Raw genomic sequence first — 19,862 nt, 5'->3', positions numbered from 1 at the left:
GCAGAACCAGCTTTTGCCCATTTACAGCCCAGGCCCCCCCCCCCATAGACTTCTTGGCTTCTCGCTATTGGCTAATGCTATAGCGGCTGTACTTCAGGCCAGCCTGTTCCTGCAGGGCTCAGCATGGCGCCACCACTTCCTCCTATATAGAATGTCCTTTGCCTTGGGGATTTGACCCGAGAGCCCAACATTGGAGTTGCTGGTGAAGGAAAATCCTGGAGGCTGCTCAAAACTGGAATTTCAGTTCTTGATTGCGACTTTTAATTTCATTTGTAGCATTCTTTGGCGAGAGGCTGGTGGCTTTCTTTTGCCCCTCGAGTTGCCTGGTCTTGTTTGATTTACTGAGGCAGCAGTGTTGAGCTTTGACATCAAGCAGAGCTATTAATTGTTGTCTTGAAAATTGAATTAAAATATTTTGAAATGATGAAATTTTAGAAATGGAGGACAGACTATTGGCTGCAGAGAGTTAGAGATGGAGTGTGGGGGTATAGGAAGGAGGTGACAGTGACTCTAGGAGAGCATGAGGAACCCTGTTGTGTTAGACCCACTCACTAGCTTGTCATGCTGGTGGGTGCAGGGCCCTACACAGCTGACAGTGCGTAAAACTGACTACAGAGCCGGGTTACAGCTCAGTGTCAGGACTTGTCTGGTTTGTTTGAGATTCCTGTACCCCATGGTCCCCAGGAGAGCACCTGGGGTGTGGCCCGCATCTAAAAACAAGCAATATAGTTACACACACAAGTCAAGCTAGGGCAATGTGAATTTTAAAATGTTGTAAGTGGAGCTGGAAAGAGAGTACAGTGAGTAGGGCACTTGCCTTGCACATGGTAGACCCAGGTTCAGAGCACTACCAGATATGGCCCCAAAATAAAAAATTAAAATGTTATAAGCAACTCGGGAGCAGTTGTTTATACTTTAGAATATTGTAAATCACATTTGGAATAAAATCTTTCAAAAATTAAATTAGTGTAAAACATGCAAAAATTAGTGTAAAAATTTTACCCTAACTACAAACATAAGAGGCTGGAGTGATAGCACAGTGGGTAGGGTGTTTGCCTTACACACAGCCGACCCAGGTTCAATTCCCAGCATCCCATAGGGTCCCCTGAGCACCCCCTGAAGTAATTACTGAGTGCAAAGTCAGGAGTAACCCCTGAGCATCGCCAGGTGTGACCCAAAAAGAAAAAAAAATAAAGAAAGAATGCTATTTCATTTTGGGGCTGGAGCAATAGCACAGCGGGTAGGGCGTTTGCCTTGCACGCGGCCGACCCAGGTTCAATTTCCAGCATCCCATATGGTCCTCTGAGCACTGCCAGGAGTAATTCCTGAGTGCATGAGCCAGGAGTAACCCCTGTGCATCACTGGGTGTGACCCACAAAGCAAAAAAAAAAAACTACAAACATAAGACAGACTTACAGTGAAGAGATAGTACAGAAGCTAAGGTACTTGCTGTGCGCACAGAGGCTCCGGACTCCGTACACACAAATTCAAGGGCTATAGATGATCCCCTCAGTACTCTCAGAGTGATTCCTGAGCACTACTGGGTAAGGCCCAAACCCCCTCCAAAAAAAAAATCTTCAAAGGACGCAGAAATAGAATATTAGGTCTTTAGGGGGTTTTGTTTTGTTTTGCTTTGAACAAAACAAAGCATGGCAGTGCTCAGGGCTTACTCCAGGCTCTGCACTCAAGGATCCAGTCCTGATCAGCTTGGGGGACCACACGTGGTGCCAGGGATTGAACCTGGGTCAGCCATGTGCAAAGCAAGTACATTACCTGCTATACTGTCTCTCCGGCCCCTGGAATATTTGTTTTAGAAGAAAAAAGTTGCCCTCTGTTGGAATTCTTCTTTGTTTATATTTTTATTAGGGAGTGTTCTGTTTTGTTTATATTTTTATTAGGGAGTAAGTCTCACAATGGAGACGTTACTGGTGCCCACTCAAGCAAATCGATGAATCGGGATGGCAGTGCTTTATTAGGGAGAGTGCAAACATAAAGTGCTGTTTTGCCTCCATCAAGCTACTGAGACAGTTTAGGCCAAGTGGCTGGATACAAGCTCTGGCAGCTGGAGTTGGGAGTTCCTTGCATGTGGGAAGGCATAGCAGAGGGTTGAGAAGCCTCCTAAGCAAACAGTGAGTGGGCCAGGCCTCCCTGCAAAGCCCCTAGCTATCACCTACATCAGAACCCCTCAAACATACGTGGACTACTGCTCAATTTTTAGAAAAAGAATTACTAGTGCCACCTGCCTCCCCACCCCTACCCAAAGTCTACCTACTTTTTGTTTTGTTTTTGTGTGCAGGGCTTACTCCTTGTTCTGTGCTCAGGAATCACTCCTGGCAGAACTTGGTTCAGGGGACCTTATGGGGTGCTGGAAATTGAACCCAAGTTGGCCATGTGCAAGGCAAGTACTTTCTCTCCAGCACCAAGTGTACCATCTTAAAGTGAGCAAAGTGCCCCCTGCTCCACAAGAAGAATCTGAGTCTGCTATTTAGCTGGATCATCCCAGCATCCCTGGGGTGGTATCACCCACCTTGGAAATAATTTCACCTCACCAGTAAGACTCAGGGACTCATTTTTCACCGAAGCTTTTTCCACTAAAATCAGCAAAAAGAGAGTCAGAGAGATAGCACAGTGAATAAGGTGCTTGCCTTGTGTGCATCCAACCCAAAGTTGATCCCCAGCACCCCATATGGTCCCCCAAGCCTTCCAGGAGTGATTCCTGACTGCAGAACCAGAAGTAAGTCCTGAATACTGCTGGGTGTGGCCAAAAGTGAAATAATAAAATCAGTGAAGATTGGGCCTAAAGAAGTAAAATAGCAGACAAGGCAATTGCCTTGCTCATGACCAGCCTGGTTCAATCCTCAACACCTCATGTGGTTCCCTGTATGTGCCTGGAGTGATCCTTGAGCACAGAGCCAGGAGTAAGCCCTGAGCACTGCTGGCTGTGGCCCAAAAATAAACAAGAAAATCAGTGAAGATCATGTATCTGACCCCATATCAATCAATCCCCAGCACTGCAAATGGTCTCCAAGCTCCTCTAGGATTCAAGCACAGAGGCAGAGTAGCCTCTGAATACCACTAGATGTGCCTCAAAAAAACCCTGAAGTTAAAGGGTAAAAGGAATCTGTGAAGATCAATGGACTGGACTGGAGAGATAGTACAATGGAGAGGGCACTTGCCTTGCACGCAGCCAACTCAGGCTTTACCTCTAGCACCCTGTATCCCCTGAGCCCCTCCAGGAGTGTTCTCTGAAAGCAAAGCCTTGTGCACAGTTGGGTGTGCACACCCACAAAAAAAATAATAATAATACCAGTGGGCTTCTCTGAAAACCTAGGATTGCCCCATCCACACTCTCTAAGAAAATCCTGTAGTATTAAAAAGACATAAATAGGGGCTGGAGCAATAGCACAGCGGGTAGGGCGTTTGCCTTGCACGCGGCCGACCCAGGTTCGATTCCCAGCATCCCATATGGTCCCCTGAGCACCGCCAGGGGTAATTCCTGAGTGCAGAGCCAGGAGCAACCCCTGTGCATCGCCGGGTGTGACCCAAAAAGCAAAATAAATAAATAAAATGACATATATAGGGTCCAAGCAGTAATGGGTGCCTGGTAGGGATCTTGCCTTGCACATGGGCCACCCAGGTTCAATCCTTGGCATCCCATATGGTCCCCCAAGCATCACCAGGAGTAGTTCCTGAATGCAGAGCCAGGATTAACCCCTGAGCATCACTGGATGTGCGCCCCTCACCCCCCCAAAAAAATTTTTTTTTTTTTTTTTTGCTTTTTTGGGTCATACCCGGCGATGCACAGGGTTTACTCCTGGCTCTGCACTCAGGAATTACTCCTGGCGGTGCTCAGGGGACCATATGGGATGCTGGGAATTGAACCCGGGTCAGCCGCATGCAAGGCAAACGCCCTACCCGCTGTACTATCTCTCCAGCCCCCAGCCCCCCCTCAAAAAAAATTGTAATGGCCTAAATCCTCAAATTTTACCCGGAAATCTTTCAGGTCTTTTCTGTCCTAGTAAATGAAAGTGGGATAGCTCAGATGGCAGGTGCACCCAGTTCAATCCCAGGTGCCAGCATGGTTCTCTGAGCACTGTACAGAGTGGTGCCCCCTCCAAAGAAAAGAATATAACACTCAGCAACAGGAAAATAAAAAGCTTCCAATCAGTTCTTTTTTCTTCTTCTTTTTTTTTTTTTTTTTTTTTTTTTTTTTAAGGAGAGAGGAAAAACTATTGCTGAGGATAAATCTGGTCCTTTAACTATGAGCATTAAATCTATTAAACAGAACCACAAAGAGATTTGGGGCACTGTATCAGCATTAGTCTTAGCAGGGTGTTACTGTAAAAGCCTGGAATAGGGGGTCGGATGCAGGGACTCTTCCTGGCACCTAGGCCCACTGAGACTCTGTAGAGCCAGCATTCCCCTTGTAGTAACACACATATGGTGATTCACACGTATTAATGTAGCAGTGGACACATGTACTCACACTCCCGTGCGGAGTGTCTTGCTCTGAGGACTTCCTTCCCACAGCCCTCATGGAGGAGCTCTAGAACTGAGTTTTCTACTGAAGTCCTGCTCTTTGGTCAGGACTGAGCAAACCTGAGAGAGTAGCAGAGAGTTAGGGATGCTGGTACTATGTTGGGGATAAAGCCCAGTGCTGATTCACCCATGAGTTGTTGGTCGGGATCCAGGAAGTGGATGTGACAGGCCATCCCTATCTTCCAGCCTCCACCTCTGACCTCCCCAGGACTCGGATCCATATGGTCAGCAAGGCTAATATCAGATGTGTCATCTTTTTTCTTGGAACAGGTCAATGGGAAAATGTCCACGAGGTAAAGAGGGCACGGCCTTGTGGAGTGGCCACCAGTCTTTTTTGAGGTTGAATGTCCTTCATCACTGCCTGAGACATCAGAGATTGCAGCACTCAGCAGCCCCCTTTCGCTCTGACAGCTGACATGGTCATCAGCTGAGAAAACTCAGACTTCTTAACTGTTGTTCTGTGCTTTGGAGAAGAACTGGGGCAGGGACTGGGAGTTCCAAAGGGAGAATCATCCTATCACATGTGCAGAGTGAAGCTAGCAGCTGCCTCTCTCTAAAGGTGCCACTTGAGCAGCAATCTGAAGGGAGGGAGGGAACCTGCCCTGCCCGGCCCATTCAGGGAAGAGCCTGGAGACTCACAGGAATGGATTTGGATCAGGGAAGGAAAAGCAGGCAATAAAACTTCCTGCAGTGATAGGCTCAATCAGTGTTTGTTGTAAGGTCTCATGCGGAGGGGAATGGAAACCACTTACTGGCTTAGCATGATCTCTCTGGCTTCTCTATTGAAAAGAGGTTCTGGAGAAGCAGGGACAGGTGGCATGGGGACATAACCGTGCAGTGAGGAGGCTGTGCAGATGATACAGGCAAGAAGTGGTAGCAGTTTGGGCCAGAGCTGTAGTACAACAGGTCGGACATTTGCCTTGCATGTGGCCAACCTGGGTTCAATCCCTGGCATCCCATATGGTCTCCAGAGCTTGGCAAGAGTGATGCTTGAACTCCAAGACAGGAGTAAGCCACCACTGGCAGGTGTGCCCCCGGCCACCACCCCCACCCTCCCAAAAAAGAAAGGAACAGAAATGGTAGCAGTTCGGACTCAGAGGTGCAGTGGGAGCGTGAGCAGTGATCTGATTCTGGTTCTGTGTTGAAGGTTGAGGGAAAGTTGAGTCATTGAAGACTACAAGCACATCTTCAGACCAAACTCTGAGTGACCCTCCCTTCTACTGAAAAGGACACAGCCTCAGGAGGAGCAGATGTGGGGGAGTTGGATTTGATCTCTGACACCCCATATAGTTCCCCAAGCCCTGCAAGGAGTAACCCCTGAGCAGAGTAAGAGTAAGCACTCTGGGTGTGGCGAATGAAAAAGAAAAGCAAGTAAAGAAAACAAAGAGGCCGATGAAGAAGGTCCGTACTTGAGTAGAAAATAGGAGTCAGTGACCTCAGGGAACCCAGTCTCTTCTTGTGCAGTCCAGGTTCCTTGCTCTGAAGTCCCCATCAGTAATCCTGTCATTCCCCCTTTTCCACTCTTTGCAGCTACACCGATGTCATTGATGTTGTCCAGGCCCTGCAGACCCATCCAGACTCAAATGTCAAGTCCTTCTTCACCATCGGCGCCATAACTGTGTGCGTGGAGCCGCTGAGCTGCTACATGGATCACAGGTAGGTACTCGTACCAACTGCAGTGTGATGTGTTCATGTGTGCGAAAGCAGTTTTCTCCCACCTCACTCAGGAAAAGAACGCGTTCCTGTTGGTCTGCCTTCTGGAACACACCAGTGTCCCAGTCTGATATAGGAAATGCTCAGTGGTTAGTGCTGGAGGCCCACATAAGAGCCCTTTGGAATGGCAGCCTCTCACCACTTTGGTGCCCCTCAAGGGCAGTAGCTTTGAATGCTTCTCCCAGAAAGATGCTTCTCCCTGACAGCCTTTTATTCTTCTCTGTGCTGCAGGAGAGGAGCCTTGTGTCCAGGGCACTTGGGGTGTTTCACAGACATTTTTTCCATAGGACTCAGCTGTCTCGGCTTCTCACCTCAGTTAATGACACTTTCTTTTACTTCTGACAAACATTCTTCTCTGTGTGTGTGAAGCAAACTAGTTTTTGTTGAAACTTACTTATAAGGATGTGAGGGAAGAGAAAGTATGTGTTTAAGAGAGAGCACAGGCTTCTCCAGAGTGGAAGTATGTGAGCAGAGACAAGCAAGTGAGATGCATGTGCAAGGGAGAACAGGGGCTGGAAGAGCGAGCTTGGCAAGCATTTTTTACATTGGTATTAATATAACAACAACAAAGAAAATAAATAACATTTGTCTCAGTCTCATTCAATGTAGTTAGGATAATCTTGTGAATTTCTTTCTGCATACATTTTTTTTTTTTTACAGCTAGTGTACTTAAAATTTTTATATCCTTGGTTAACACATAAATATTCTGTAAGTTAACATGTACATCTTCCTGTATCATGGTAATTACATTATTATTAGTTTTCTAATCATTATATGTATGAATGATTATATGTTAGTCACATAGAATGTCTCCAGCTTTTCACTATTAGGAATAATTCTGCTGTGCTAATAATTTTACCCCCAGTGGTGGGAATCAAACCCAGGGCCACCCATCCATGCAAAGTATATGCCCTACCATTGAACCATATCTTCAGGCCCAATAAATAACTCTGTGGAACATATTTAATCCACATGCCTCAGTTTTCCAATAACTTTAGATCCCTCAGAGAAGTTATTAATTATGTGATTAATTGTGCTACTTTTATTGATATTTTCTAACACCTGTTTGAGTGGGTTTATAGTTTATGTTGCCCCTGTGATATCTGGAAGTTAGTTTCATCATTTTGTCATTTCAGCCCTGCTAAAACTTTGGTGTTTGTCAGAGAGTCACAAACTTGAGACAATTACAGAGAGGAAATAAACAAAGAAAGCCATTAAAGGAAAAAGACTGATTCTAGAAAACAGACTTCGCTTATAGAGGGCTGAAACTATTTGTGTTTAATGTTTAGCACAGTACATGCTTGTGACATAGGGGCTGGAGTGATAGCACAGCAGGTAGGGCGTTTGCCTTGCATACAACCAACCCTGGTTCGATTCCCAGCATCCCATATGGACCCCAAGCACTGCCAGGAGTAATTCCTGAGTGCACGAGCCAGGAGTTACCCCTGTGCATCGCCAGGTGTGACCCAAAAAGCAAAAAAAAAAAAATGCTCATGACATTTAGTTGAATAATGGTGCACCAGTACATATGAAATAAGGATCCTTAAAAATAATTTGAGAGCTGGAGCAGTAACACAGCGAGTAGGAGGGTGTTTGCCTTGCACATGGCTGACCCAGGTTCAATTCCCAGCATCCCATATGGTCTCCTGAACACTACCAGGAGTAATTCCTGAGTGCAGAGCCAGGAGTAACCCCTGTGCATTGCCGGGTGTGACCCAAAAAGAAAAAATATATGTTTTTTTGAATAAACAAAAAACATACAAAAGGGGCCAGGGAGATAACTCATAGGGCCCGAGCATATTTGTGTGCAGTAACCCCTGATTTGATGCCTAGTACCACATGGTATCTCAAATACCACTGAGTATGACTCAAAAAACAAAAAGCAAAACAACAACCAAAAAAGGGAAAACAATCAAAACTACATAGGAGCCAAAGAGAGAGCTCAAAGGGCTGAACACATGCTTTTCAAGTGGAAGGCCCAGCTTCAGTCCCCAGCATTGCATGCACCTGAGCACTGCCGGAAGTTACACAGAAAGAAAAACAAAAGCATGTAAAAGGACTAAAGATAAGTCTATAAATCTATTTTGGTATGAAAACAAGGCTAGAACCGGAGACAGTACAATGGGTCAGGCTCTTGCCTTGCACATAGTCAACCTGGGTTCAGTTCACAGCACCACAGATGGTGCCCCAAGCCCCTCCAGGAGTGATTTCTGAGCACAAAGCCATGAGTAATCCCTGAACACTGTTGAGTGTGGCCCAATATGTTTTTTAAGGAAGGAAAATATGTAAGGCCAAATAGTAGGAATTGTGGTTATGAAATATAAGATATAGGTAACAAAACTTGGCTTCAGTCATAGGAAGTACTTCTATACTAATTTCCTTGTTTTTTCATAGCAGATGATCAAAAATATTGAGTGTCCAAATGACTAATTTTCTCATTCTTTAGATATTATTGAGAAATTGCCAAATTCTGAATTCGCTCCAGAAAGTAATTTACTATAGTTTATACTAGTGCTCTGTTGGAAAACTAATGATTAGGGGCTGGAGAGATAGTACAGTGGGTAGGGCACTTTGCCTTATACACAGCCAACCTGGGTTTGATCTCTGGCACCACATACAATCCTCTGAGCATAGAGCTAGGAGTAAGCCCTGAAGACCACCTGGTGAAGACAAAAAAAAAAAAGTTAAAAAAATGATTAGCTTATGCACGGGGGCTAGAGGTTGATTTTTACCCCATGTGCATAGGGTTGCACACTGAAGAGCCTAAGAGAATTAGGGACCTGCGATCAAGAATGGAATTGTTATTGGAGACATAGTATAATGTATAAGGCCTCACAGCCAACCCAGGTTCAATCCCTGTACCCCCCATGGTCCCCCAAGCACTATCAGAATTGATTCCTGAATGTAGAGCAAGGAGCAACCTCTGAGCATCGCTGGGTAGGACCCAAAACAAAACAAAACAAAACAAAAAACCTTGGGGCCGGAGCGATAGCACAGCGGGTAGGGCGTTTGCCTTGCACGCGGCCGACCCGGGTTCGATCCCCGGCATCCCATATGGTCCCCCAAGCACCGCCAGGAGTAATTCCTGAGTGCAAAGCCAGGAGTAACCCCTGAGCATCGCTGGGTGTGACCCAAAAAAAAAAAAAACCTTGAAGTTGGGGCTGGAGCAATAGCACATCGTATAGGGCATTTGCCTTGCACGCGACCGACCTGGGTTCGATTCCCAGCATCCCATATGGTCCCCTCAGCACCGCCAGGGGTGATTCCTAAGTGCATGAGCCAGGAGTGACCCCTGTGCATCGCTGGGTGTGACCCAAAAAGCGGAAAAAAAAAACCCTTGAAGTTATTAAATTAAACCCACTCCATTAAAAGGATTCGGGAGAATTCAGGGATGAGAGAGAACAAGGTTAAGGCTTTTTTTTTTTTTTTTTTAGATTTTATTTTGTTTTATTCTTAGTTTTGTATTTTTATTCCAGTTTCTCCAAAAGGATTTATTCTAAAGCATTATATTTTATCTTGACAATATTTTATCTATTACCTTACCATATTTGTAATAAATATGGTAAGGTAATAGATAAATATGGTAAGGTAATAAATATGGTAAGGTAATAAATAAATTAAAATACTTACAAAATTAAAATATTTTAAATTATTTGTGAACATACTAAACATTTTATATTTTCTTCTATAATGAGAAATCATTTAAATTACTATTAGTACACAATTGATCAAAGCATTCAACTTGCAAAATTATTTGTTTCTTCCTAGTCATTCATTAGTGATTATTAATTTTCTAGACATAGAATTAGAATCTTTACCAAGACTTAACAAAAAATCATTAATTATGTAGGAGCTTGTTTTGCATGCAGCAGACCCAGTTTGATCTCTGGCACCACATAGGCTTCCCCGAGCATTGTCAGATGTGTGACCCCCCAAAGGAAAAAAACATATTAAAGGGGTTTGGGCTCATCCAGTGATGCCCAGGGCCTTTATCTGACTCTGCGCTCGAGTGTAACTATTAGCAGTGCTCAGGGGACCCTATGTAGTGCTAGAGATCAAACCAGGGTCATGGCAAAGCAAGCAAGGCAAGTACTATAACTCCTGTACTCACTTTGACCCCCCAACTTTGCTTAAGTGGTACAGGAAAAAGTGAAAAAAGTATAACTCCTAACAAATATGAAAAAGCTGACTCTGTTTCTCATTCTTTGAATTTGGACTTCAGTGTCTGACTTGCTTTGGTCAATAAGGCATTGAGAAAAAAGAAACAAGCAGAGACTTGAAGAGGCCTAACATACTGGGGTTTTCCCTGCCTTGCTTCTGGGAGCTGAGACCACTTACTGTCTGAAGAAGCCCTGGCTAGCCTGCTAAAGGAAGAGTGACCATGTGGAGAGCGGCCCACCCATTCCATTCCTACCAGCTGCGACTCCACTGATGAGAGACCATATCAGCCCTAAATAAGTTCCTTGGGTCAAAACAACCACCCATTCAACCCACAGAATCATGTGAAATTATAAATCATCGTTATTTTTGGCCACTTTGTTTGGTGATGATTTATTACAAAGCAACAGCATAGGAAAATTTCTAGACTGGTGATAGGAATGTAGAATGATATCATCTCTTTGGGGACAAATTTGGCCATTTCATTGCTACAGTTTTATTATGCAATTATATTTGTACAAATCTGTAGTAATATATATGGATAGAGGTGTTTGTTTTAGGCAGAATTCTTCATTCCAGATGGTAGAGCACACTTCAGGATTTTGGGGGAAAGGTGAGGTATGGTTTTTGGTTTTGGGCCATACCCGGCAATGCTTAAGGGTTACTCCTAAATCTGTACTCAGGAATCACTCCTGGCAGTGCTCGGAGAACCATAACCACTATGCTATCGCTCTGGCCCCGAGATTAGGCCACACCCATTGGTGCTCAGGGACTACTCCTGGCTTTGTGCTCCAGGGGATTATATGTGGTGTCAGGGATCAAACCAGAGTTGTCTGCATGCAGAGCAAGTACCTTACCCCGGTACTATTTCTCCAGTCTCCAGGATGTTTAATTGGAAAGAGATTTACTAAAGCATGCTGGGTACCTTGCAGTGTCTAGGAAGCCCAGAGGGTCAGGCAGTGCTGACTAGTCAGCAGGAAGTAACACTTAGCATTCCAGTGTAAGACAGGAATAGGAATGATTTCAACCGCTTCCTTCCCTAGAAAATGGGCTCTGCTTACCTTATATTTGTCACCATGTTTCGTATCAGTTGGAATCTTGTACATTCAATTGCTGGGACTTGAGTGACTTGCCCACACCAGACTATACAAAGGCTGGGAAAGCAGTTTTTTACCCTTCATATATGAGGGGTAGTCTTCCTAAATCCAAGTTGAAGAATGCTGTTGAGAAGGGCTGGTCAGTCTAAAGAATGACAGATGTGCTGTGATGTTTAGACAGCAAGTTTATAAGGCCAAACAGAACTGGAAGTAATCCAAATGCTCATTAATAAGTAACTTTTAGGGGCTGGAGCAATAGCACAGGGAGTAGGGCTAGCCTGCTAGAGGAAGAGTGACCATGTGGAAAGCGGCCCACCCATGCGGCTGACCCAGGTTCGATTCTTAGCATCCCATATGGTCCCCTGAGCATCGCTAGGGGTAATTCCTGAGTGCAGAGCCAAGGAGTGACCCCTGTGCATTGCCGGGTGTGACCCAAAAAGAAAAAAAAAAAGTTACTTTTATTAAATTTGGGTATCTGTGTATAATAATGCTGTACATAATAATGCATTTTTTAAAATTACGTACTGACATGGAAAAATGTTCTCAATATTTGGTGAAGTGGGCAAAGCAAAATGCCAAAACACTTGGTATTGCTGAGGAGGTGTGTTGGATGTGGCAGGGCATTTGAATCATACCTAGTAATTCAGGGTCTGTTCCTAGCTCTGTGCTCAGGGACCATACTCAGTCCTCAAACCTAGGCCTCCTGGATGCAAAAACATGCACTCGGCCGTTGAGCTATTTCTCTAGCCCAGTATGTAGTTTCTGTCACCATGCTTAGTTTTTTTTCAAATTTTTCAAATCCCCTGGGAGGAGATTTGAGCCACACCCGGGATTGCTCTGTGCATACTCCTGGCTCTGTGCTCAGGCATCACTCTTGTCAATGCCCAGGGGACCATATGGGGTGCCAGGGATTGAATCTGGATTTAGCCACATACAAGGCAAGCACCCTACCTATTGTGCTATCTCTTCTTTCACCCTCCTTATTTTCTTTCCTTTCCTTTTTTTTTGATAGTGAGAGGAATTGAACCCAGGGTTCTTTTTTTTTCTTTTCTTTTTGGGTCACACCCTGCAATGCACAAGGGTTACCCCTGGTTCTGCACTCAGGAATCACCCCTGGTGGTGCTCAGGGGATCATATGTGATGCTGGGAATCGAACCCGGGTCAGCCACGTGCAAGGCAAATGCCCTACCCGCTGTGCTATCGCTCCAGCCCCACCCAGGGTTCTTATACACACAGGTCAAGTACTCTAGTGCTTGAACTGCATCCCCCAAATTCATTCTTTTTTGTTTGTTTGGGGGGGCCCACACTTGGTCCTGTGTTTGGGGGACTATGTGGTGCCTAATGTTTTTATGCTAATGGATTTCTTTCAGTATATAATGTATTGAGTCTCTGCTATAAACCAGAATCTCATCATTGAGAGAGCAGCAAGGAACAAGTCAACCCAGGTCTCTACATTTTTGTGTACATGCAATAGGAATTGTGATGAGATCCATGGTTTGGATCATATTAGATCAGTATTTATTTATTTATTTATTTATTTATTTGGGCTGGAGCGATAGCACAGCGGTTGGGCTTTTGCCTTTCACGTGGCCAACCGGAGTTCGATTCCTCTGCCCCTCGCAGAGAGCCCGGCAAGCTACCGAGAGTATCGAGCCCTCGCAGAGAGCCCGGCAAGCTACCCGAGTATTGGATATGCCAAAAACAGTAACAATAAGTCTCTCGATGAGAGACATTACTGTTGCCCGCTCAAAAAAATCGATGAGCAACGGGATGACAGTGATTTATTTATTTATTTATTTATTTATTTATTTATTTATTTATTTATTTATTTATTACTAGTCATTTATTGATTTACTATTTTTTTTAACTAGTGTTTCTGGTTTTGGTTTTTGTTTTTTTGCTTTTTGGGTGACACCTGACGATGCTCAGGGGTTACTTCTGGCTCTGCACTCAGGAATTACTCCTGGTGGTGCTTGGGGACCATATGGGATGCTGAGGAGTTGAGAATACACCCTGAGTACTGCTGGTGTAGCTCCCACCCCTTTCTTCCTATAAAAGAGGAGCCAGAGAGATAGTAGAGGGGTTACGGAGCTTGCCTTACACTTGACCTGCCCCATTTCAGTCCCCAGCACCACCAGTGATCCTTGAACACGAGCCAGAGGTAAGCTTTGAGCATCACACAAGTGGTCCCCCCCAAAAAAAAATTATTTTTAAATGTATTATCATAAACATTTTTATTATTAAAGGAAAAGTCAGGGGACTGAAGCTTTAGTACAGCGGGTACGGTGTTTGCCTCGCATGTGGCTGACCCGGGTTCAATCCCCAGCATCCCACATGGTCCCCCAAGTACCACCAGGAGTAAAACCTGAATGCAGAGCCAGGAGTAACCCCTGAGCACCGCTGATGTGACCCAAAAAGAAAAAATAATAAATAAAGGAAAGGTCCATTGGAATGATGGTTTACATAGAATTTGCCTACTTGCCTACTATGCTAAAGACAGTCTTCAACACTGTCACCTTTTAGTTGGAAATGTTTGAAGGGAAGAATGAACCAACAGTTACTTTGTGTCATTTGTTTTATTTTTTTATTTTTATTATTTTTTTTTTTTTTTGCTTTTTGGGTCACACCCGGCGATGCACAGGGGTCACTCCTGGCTCATGCACTCAGGAATCACCCCTGGCGGTGCTCAGGGGACCATATGGGATGCTGGGATTCGAACCCGGGTTGGCCGCGTGCAAGGCAAACGCCCTACCCGCTGTGCTATCACTCCAGCCCCCTTTGTGTCATTTGTTTAGCTCTATAGTGCTTGACTCCTAACAACAACAAAAAACTCCTTTTGCACTAAAGAGATAGTACAGCAGGTAGGGCATTTGCCTTGCAGACAGCCAACCTGGATTTGATCCCTCAGTACCCCATAAAGGCCCCTAAGCCCCACAAGGAGTGATCTCTGAGCCCAGAGCCAGGAGAAGCCCTGAAAAGAGAGGCGGGAGGGAAGGGGAAATGAAGAGATCCCCAGTACCACAAGGACCCCTGTGCACCACTGGGAACAATCATAAAATACTACTATGTATGGCCTCTAAACTAAACAAAAATAAAAATAAACCCTTTACGAAGATATTCATTGCCATAGGATCTTATGCTCAGAAAAGTTAAATTTTCCAAATGCTATACAGATGACATGGGGCAAGAAGCACCATTAATAAAGAGATTAATGAAATTTTGTCAGAATTATAAAGAAGCTCCAATAACCTTTGGTTAGATTGGGAAAGAATTTGAAGAGCAGGAGTCAAAGATGCCCAGATAGGAGAAATTGCATTTAAATGTTAAGGAATCATAGTGCTCTGAATATTTTCTTTCCAGCTTAATGATCCCTTCCCCATGAAAGATTTAAAGTCTGAGCATCCAACTTGTGATTGGATAAGGTGTCTTGAGGGGGACAGGGAGATGGCTCAAAGGGCTGGAATACAGGCTTTGCATGCCAGAACTCAAGGTTTGAGCCCCAACACCATGTAATCCTTGAATTCTGCCAGGATCCATCCCACAGATCACAGCTCAGGCCAGAAAAGAAAAAAAGATGGCCTGAGGGCTGGAGAGAGTACAGCAGATAGGGCGTTTGCCTTGCACACTATGGACCTGGGTTCAATCCCCAGCATCCCAGATGGTCCCCTAAGAACTACCAGGAGTGATTCCTGAGCCTGAGCATCATCAGGTGTGGCCCCCAAACCAGGTTCCCCTGGTGTATAATGCTGTAGACCATTATACTCCGGGAAAGTAGCCAGAGCCCTGGGAGGCACTCAGAGCATTTACTGCAAAGCCCCGGGCTCTTGGGCTTTTGGTGGGGGTGAGCGCTTTACTGGAAGGTGTCTGCAGTGAGGACAGAGGGCTGTTCTGGAGCAACAGGTAGAGAAGGCCCTTCCCTTGCTCCATGGCTCCAGACTTTTCTTAGAGTCCAAGAGTGTTCTTCTGTGTAGTCTTCCAGAAACCATGAGTGAATCAGGCAAGAGAACCAGATTCACAACCCAAAGTGGTCATCTACCAGCTCACTCCACTCCAAATGGGGTTCCAAATGGTGTATGTCTGACGGCTTTCAGAAATCAAATAAAAGGACTAGGACATCCTGCCACCAAGGAAATTGTGGAATAATTTTTTTAATGGAATAAATTTTTAAAAATACAATGGAGTCATGATTTTGAGATATCTCTGGGAGCACTCACCCCCTGTTGTATTTCTCAGAAGAAAAGGGTCGCAAGTGGAAAATAGTTCAAGAAGTCAGTGTAGAGAACTGCCCCTGCCCCCAGCACCCCCTTTTCAACTTTCTACCTAGAGTTTACTAGGGAGAAAATTGGGTAGGATTCCTGGGTTCAGAGAACTTTGATTCAAGGCTATGAAAATCCTTTGCAGAATCATGTTTGTTCTTAATGGTCATTGCTGCCCACCACGTGCCACACACCATCCCCTTCCCAAAGTGAGTTAACTTACATATCAGTGACGTTCATTTTTTAGGGAAAAGTGGTCAATGGCAAGTCATTCATGATCTTTAAATATTTTTCTTTTCTCCCCTAGATTTCTCTTTCCTAAATGTCTTGACCAGTGTTCACAAGGTAAGCAGTATGCTTTACTTCCTCTTTGCATGCCTTTCATATTCTGTTTACTTTAGGGGCTGGAGCTATAGCACAGCAGGTAGATGTTGACTTGCATGTGGCCAACCCTGCTTCAATCCTTGGCGTTCCGTATGCACCACCAGGAATAATTTCTGAGCACAGAGCCAGGAGTAACTCCTGAGCATGTCTGGGTATGCCTATCCCCAGACACACACACACACACACACACACACACACACACACACACACACACACACACAAAACACAAAAATTAACAAACACACACACAAATCAAATTCTGATTGAACTTTGCTTCAGGCTCATACCTATCATTCTGGAATCTGTAACATACAGAATGGTCCAGAGAAAACTTTGACATTTCTTACTTTTATCTTTTTCTTTTTCTTTTTGGGTCACACCCAGCTATACTCAGAGGTTACTCCTGACTCTGCACTCAGGAATTACTCCTGGCGGTGCTGGGGGACTATATGGGATGCCAGGGATCAAACCTAGGTCATCCGCGTGCAAAGCAAACGCCCTACTCGCTGTACTATCACTCCAGCCCACTTTTATCATATTTAATAGGCAGGTTTCTTCCAAGAATTTGTCTCAGTGATGCTCAGTTGCCATGGCAATGTCCCCTTCTGAGCTGGGCTTCTGCCCTGACCTGCAGCTAGTATTCATGGACTGAGTATCTGAATCAACAAGATCTTGGAATAGTTCTCCTTTCCTATGAGTGCAGAGAATGACCAAGTAGGACTTTTTTAATCAGGACATATCTTCCTTTCCTCTCCCCTCTTCATACATTGGGATTTTCCACACCTTGCTAAAGTTGAAAAACTGCACCTCTAATAGGGTGCACCCAACCTTGAATTGTCTTATCATCTGGGAAATTTGGAAGCAGGACTATTTAGTTGTATTAGCTATGGTGCCTAGAGACCTAGAATAAATTCCCAATTTCCTGCCGTGGTGATCAAATGCTCCTTGTTGTCAGAAGACACGGGGTCTGGACTTCCTGCCCCAACCCAGCAAGTAGAAATCAGACAGAAGAAAACAACTCAGTGTCCCTAGCACAATTTTTCCCTGCTGAGCCCATTGCCAGTCCACAGGGAGCGGAGACGACAGAGCATACCAGAGCTATTGTCTTGGGAAACAGCTGAGCTGGGTCCTAAGCCAGGCATGAGGCTGGTCACTGGAGGGAGGAATGTGTGTGTTGGATGACCAGACTAGAGAATCTCAAGTCCATTTTTTAGAGGCCCCCATTTCTTTCTAACATTCCCCAGAGGCAGAGTGGCTTGAGGTGGTCTGGGTCTTCCCACAGCTATCCAAACTGGCTTGATTAAGCAGATGTGGAAGTCAGGTCCAAGAGCTCTAATGACAGAGAGATAGAGAGTTTGAGTTGGAAAAGGAGGAAGGGTTCCAGGACAACTCCTCAATTCCATCCTTCCTTGACATCAGGAAGGGTAGAAATAATATCTGTCTGAAATAGGCAGAGGAGAAGGCAGGGATGTAGCCTGCTGGTAGAGTGCAGGTCTTGCATCTGGTTTGGTCCCCACCACCTCCAAGAAAAAAAAGTGCAGGGGCCAGAGAGATAGTATAGTGGGTAAGGCAACCAATCCTGAGTTAGTCCCCAGCACCCCCTCTGGTTCACTAAGTACCACCAGCATTGATTCCCTGGGCACAGACCCAGGAGTAAGCCTTGAGCACTGCCATGTGTGGTCTAAAAACGAAGAAAAGAAAACATAGGAGAAAACTTTGTTCTACAAGATAACTCTGGAGAACTGTCTGCAACTTAGATAAGTATTTGGGAATGATGATCAGCACCAAGGGTGGGCGCCGGCCCTCTCCTGTGAGCCAGGGGATTATTGTTGTCCTTGTGCTCCTTGACACTTCCTCCAGCAGTGCTCCTGCTTCTCTTGCATATGGAAAATGCACAGCATGCCCAGCACAGAGTTTGAGGAAAGTTCTGGGTCTTTACTGCTTCTGAGCCTGGGCTGTTGTCACCAGAGGAAAGCCTTTTTTGTTTATTTGTTTAGTTTTGGTTTGGGGAGATGCTCAGGGATTACTCCTATCTCTGCACTGAGGAATCACTCCTGGCAGATTCAAGGGACCATTATGGTGGCAGGGATTGAACGTTCATCAGCTGCATGCAAAGCAAGCACCCTACCTGCTGTGCTATCACCTCAGCCCCTAGAGAAGAGTCTTTAGAAAGGCTGAAACAGAAGCATGCTCTCTGGCACTTGATAATTTTAGTCCCTTCCAACTCATTGTCCCAGGCTACATGCTCAACCTCCATGCTTATAGAAAGCTGCAGGTGTGATCAGATGTGGGCAGATGACTTTGAGGCCACCTACACTGTTTTCCGAACTCTGAGGGACGTGTAGTGTGGCGGTGCCTTGGTAAATATTTTTTCTTTGCATGTGGGCCAGGTGTCCCTAGCGACTGGTCTGACCTGGCTCACCATGGACCTTGGCTGTCTGGGGAGGAGGAGATGAAAAGCAAGTCTCTCTCTTCTCCTCAGAGATTTGCTGGCCAGGTCGCAGGTGAGATCTGCCACCAGAAGGCAAACACTTATTGTCCGGGGGGAACATGGTGCCTCCCTTTGCTACTGTTCATGAGTCACACTCCCTAGTTCTTTGCTTTTTACAACAAGAGATTATTTTACAATGAGAAAAGGACTATATTGCAGTCCCAAGATGATGGGTATTACAGAAATCCAGGGATTAAGAAATAATATAAGTGCTTAAACAAAGCAAGGCTCATTATAATGTTGGCTTAGGGGCAGAGTAGAGCGTTGGTGCAGAGGGCTAGGACACATGTTCTGCATGCAGCAGGGCCCAGGGGTTGGATCCCTGGATCCTCCAGTGACCCCAAAGCACCATCCAGAGGGACCCTCAAACCCAAAAGAAACTACTTTCAAAAAGCATAGAGACATGGGGCTGGAACAATAGCACAGGGGGTAGGGCGTTTGCCCTGCATGCGGCTGACCCGGGTTCAATTCCCAGCATCCCATATGATCCTCTGAGCACCGCCAGGGATGATTCCTTGGCGCAGAGCCAGTAGTAACCCCTGTGCATTGCCAGGTGTGACCCAAAAAGGAAAAAAAAAAAGCATAGAGACAGTCTTTGCTTTCAGGAGTGTATCAGTAGACAGAGTACTCAACTGTTGTTTCTCCGGGGCTGCTGAGACTTCAGAGATGTTTCTTCACTCTTGGCAATGAGCAGACCTGGCTGTCCATTCCCTTGTAGCCCAGGCTGGTATGACCTTGTCCACATCTATGTCTGCTTCTCAATACAGAGCAGGAAGAAGAGAGCAAGACCCACCCATATGTGCTCCAGATAGCCGCTCTACCTGCCTCACAAGTGCCGTTTCCTCTTGGCAGGCTGCAGTTTACATAGCTGGCCTTAGGAATGCCAGAGATAATCCTTCTGCTTGTTTCCCTCTAAAGCAAAACCCCCTTGTTTTTTTTTTTTTTTTTTATTTTGGGCCACACCCAGCAGTTCTCAGGGCTTACTCGCTCTGCACTCAGCAATCACTGTTGATGAGCTCAGGGGACCACATATGGGGCCAGAGATCATACCAGGGTCAGCCGCATGCAAGATTCTAGAAGATACTAAAATGAGGCGTAGGGCCATCAGGGACTTCTTATTTTAGACCTTTACTTATTCCTCACTGCAAAAACCTATGCTATTCTTTCCTTTCCCCGCTCCCTTCCTTCTGGTTTCTTTTGAGGTCACTCCCAGCAGTGCTCAGG

At 45.3% G+C, this 19,862-nt stretch overlaps 1 protein-coding gene across 1 annotated transcript in view; it reads left to right on the top strand.

Moving 5' to 3' along the window:
* DNAAF9 (dynein axonemal assembly factor 9) overlaps positions 1 to 19,862 on the top strand; it is a 123,080-nt gene that overhangs the window by 85,720 nt on the left and 17,498 nt on the right. The window contains exons 28-29 of the mRNA XM_055130213.1: positions 6,070 to 6,195; positions 16,071 to 16,108. Coding sequence (XP_054986188.1) covers positions 6,070 to 6,195; positions 16,071 to 16,108 — 164 coding nt within the window. The remainder of the gene's footprint in view (positions 1 to 6,069; positions 6,196 to 16,070; positions 16,109 to 19,862) is intronic.

This window comes from Sorex araneus, chromosome 3 (genome assembly GCF_027595985.1).
Source record: "Sorex araneus isolate mSorAra2 chromosome 3, mSorAra2.pri, whole genome shotgun sequence".
NCBI classification, from domain to species: Eukaryota; Metazoa; Chordata; class Mammalia; order Eulipotyphla; family Soricidae; genus Sorex; species Sorex araneus.
The sequence above is the reverse complement of the archived record's forward strand: the minus strand, read 5'-3'. Positions and strand labels throughout refer to the sequence as shown.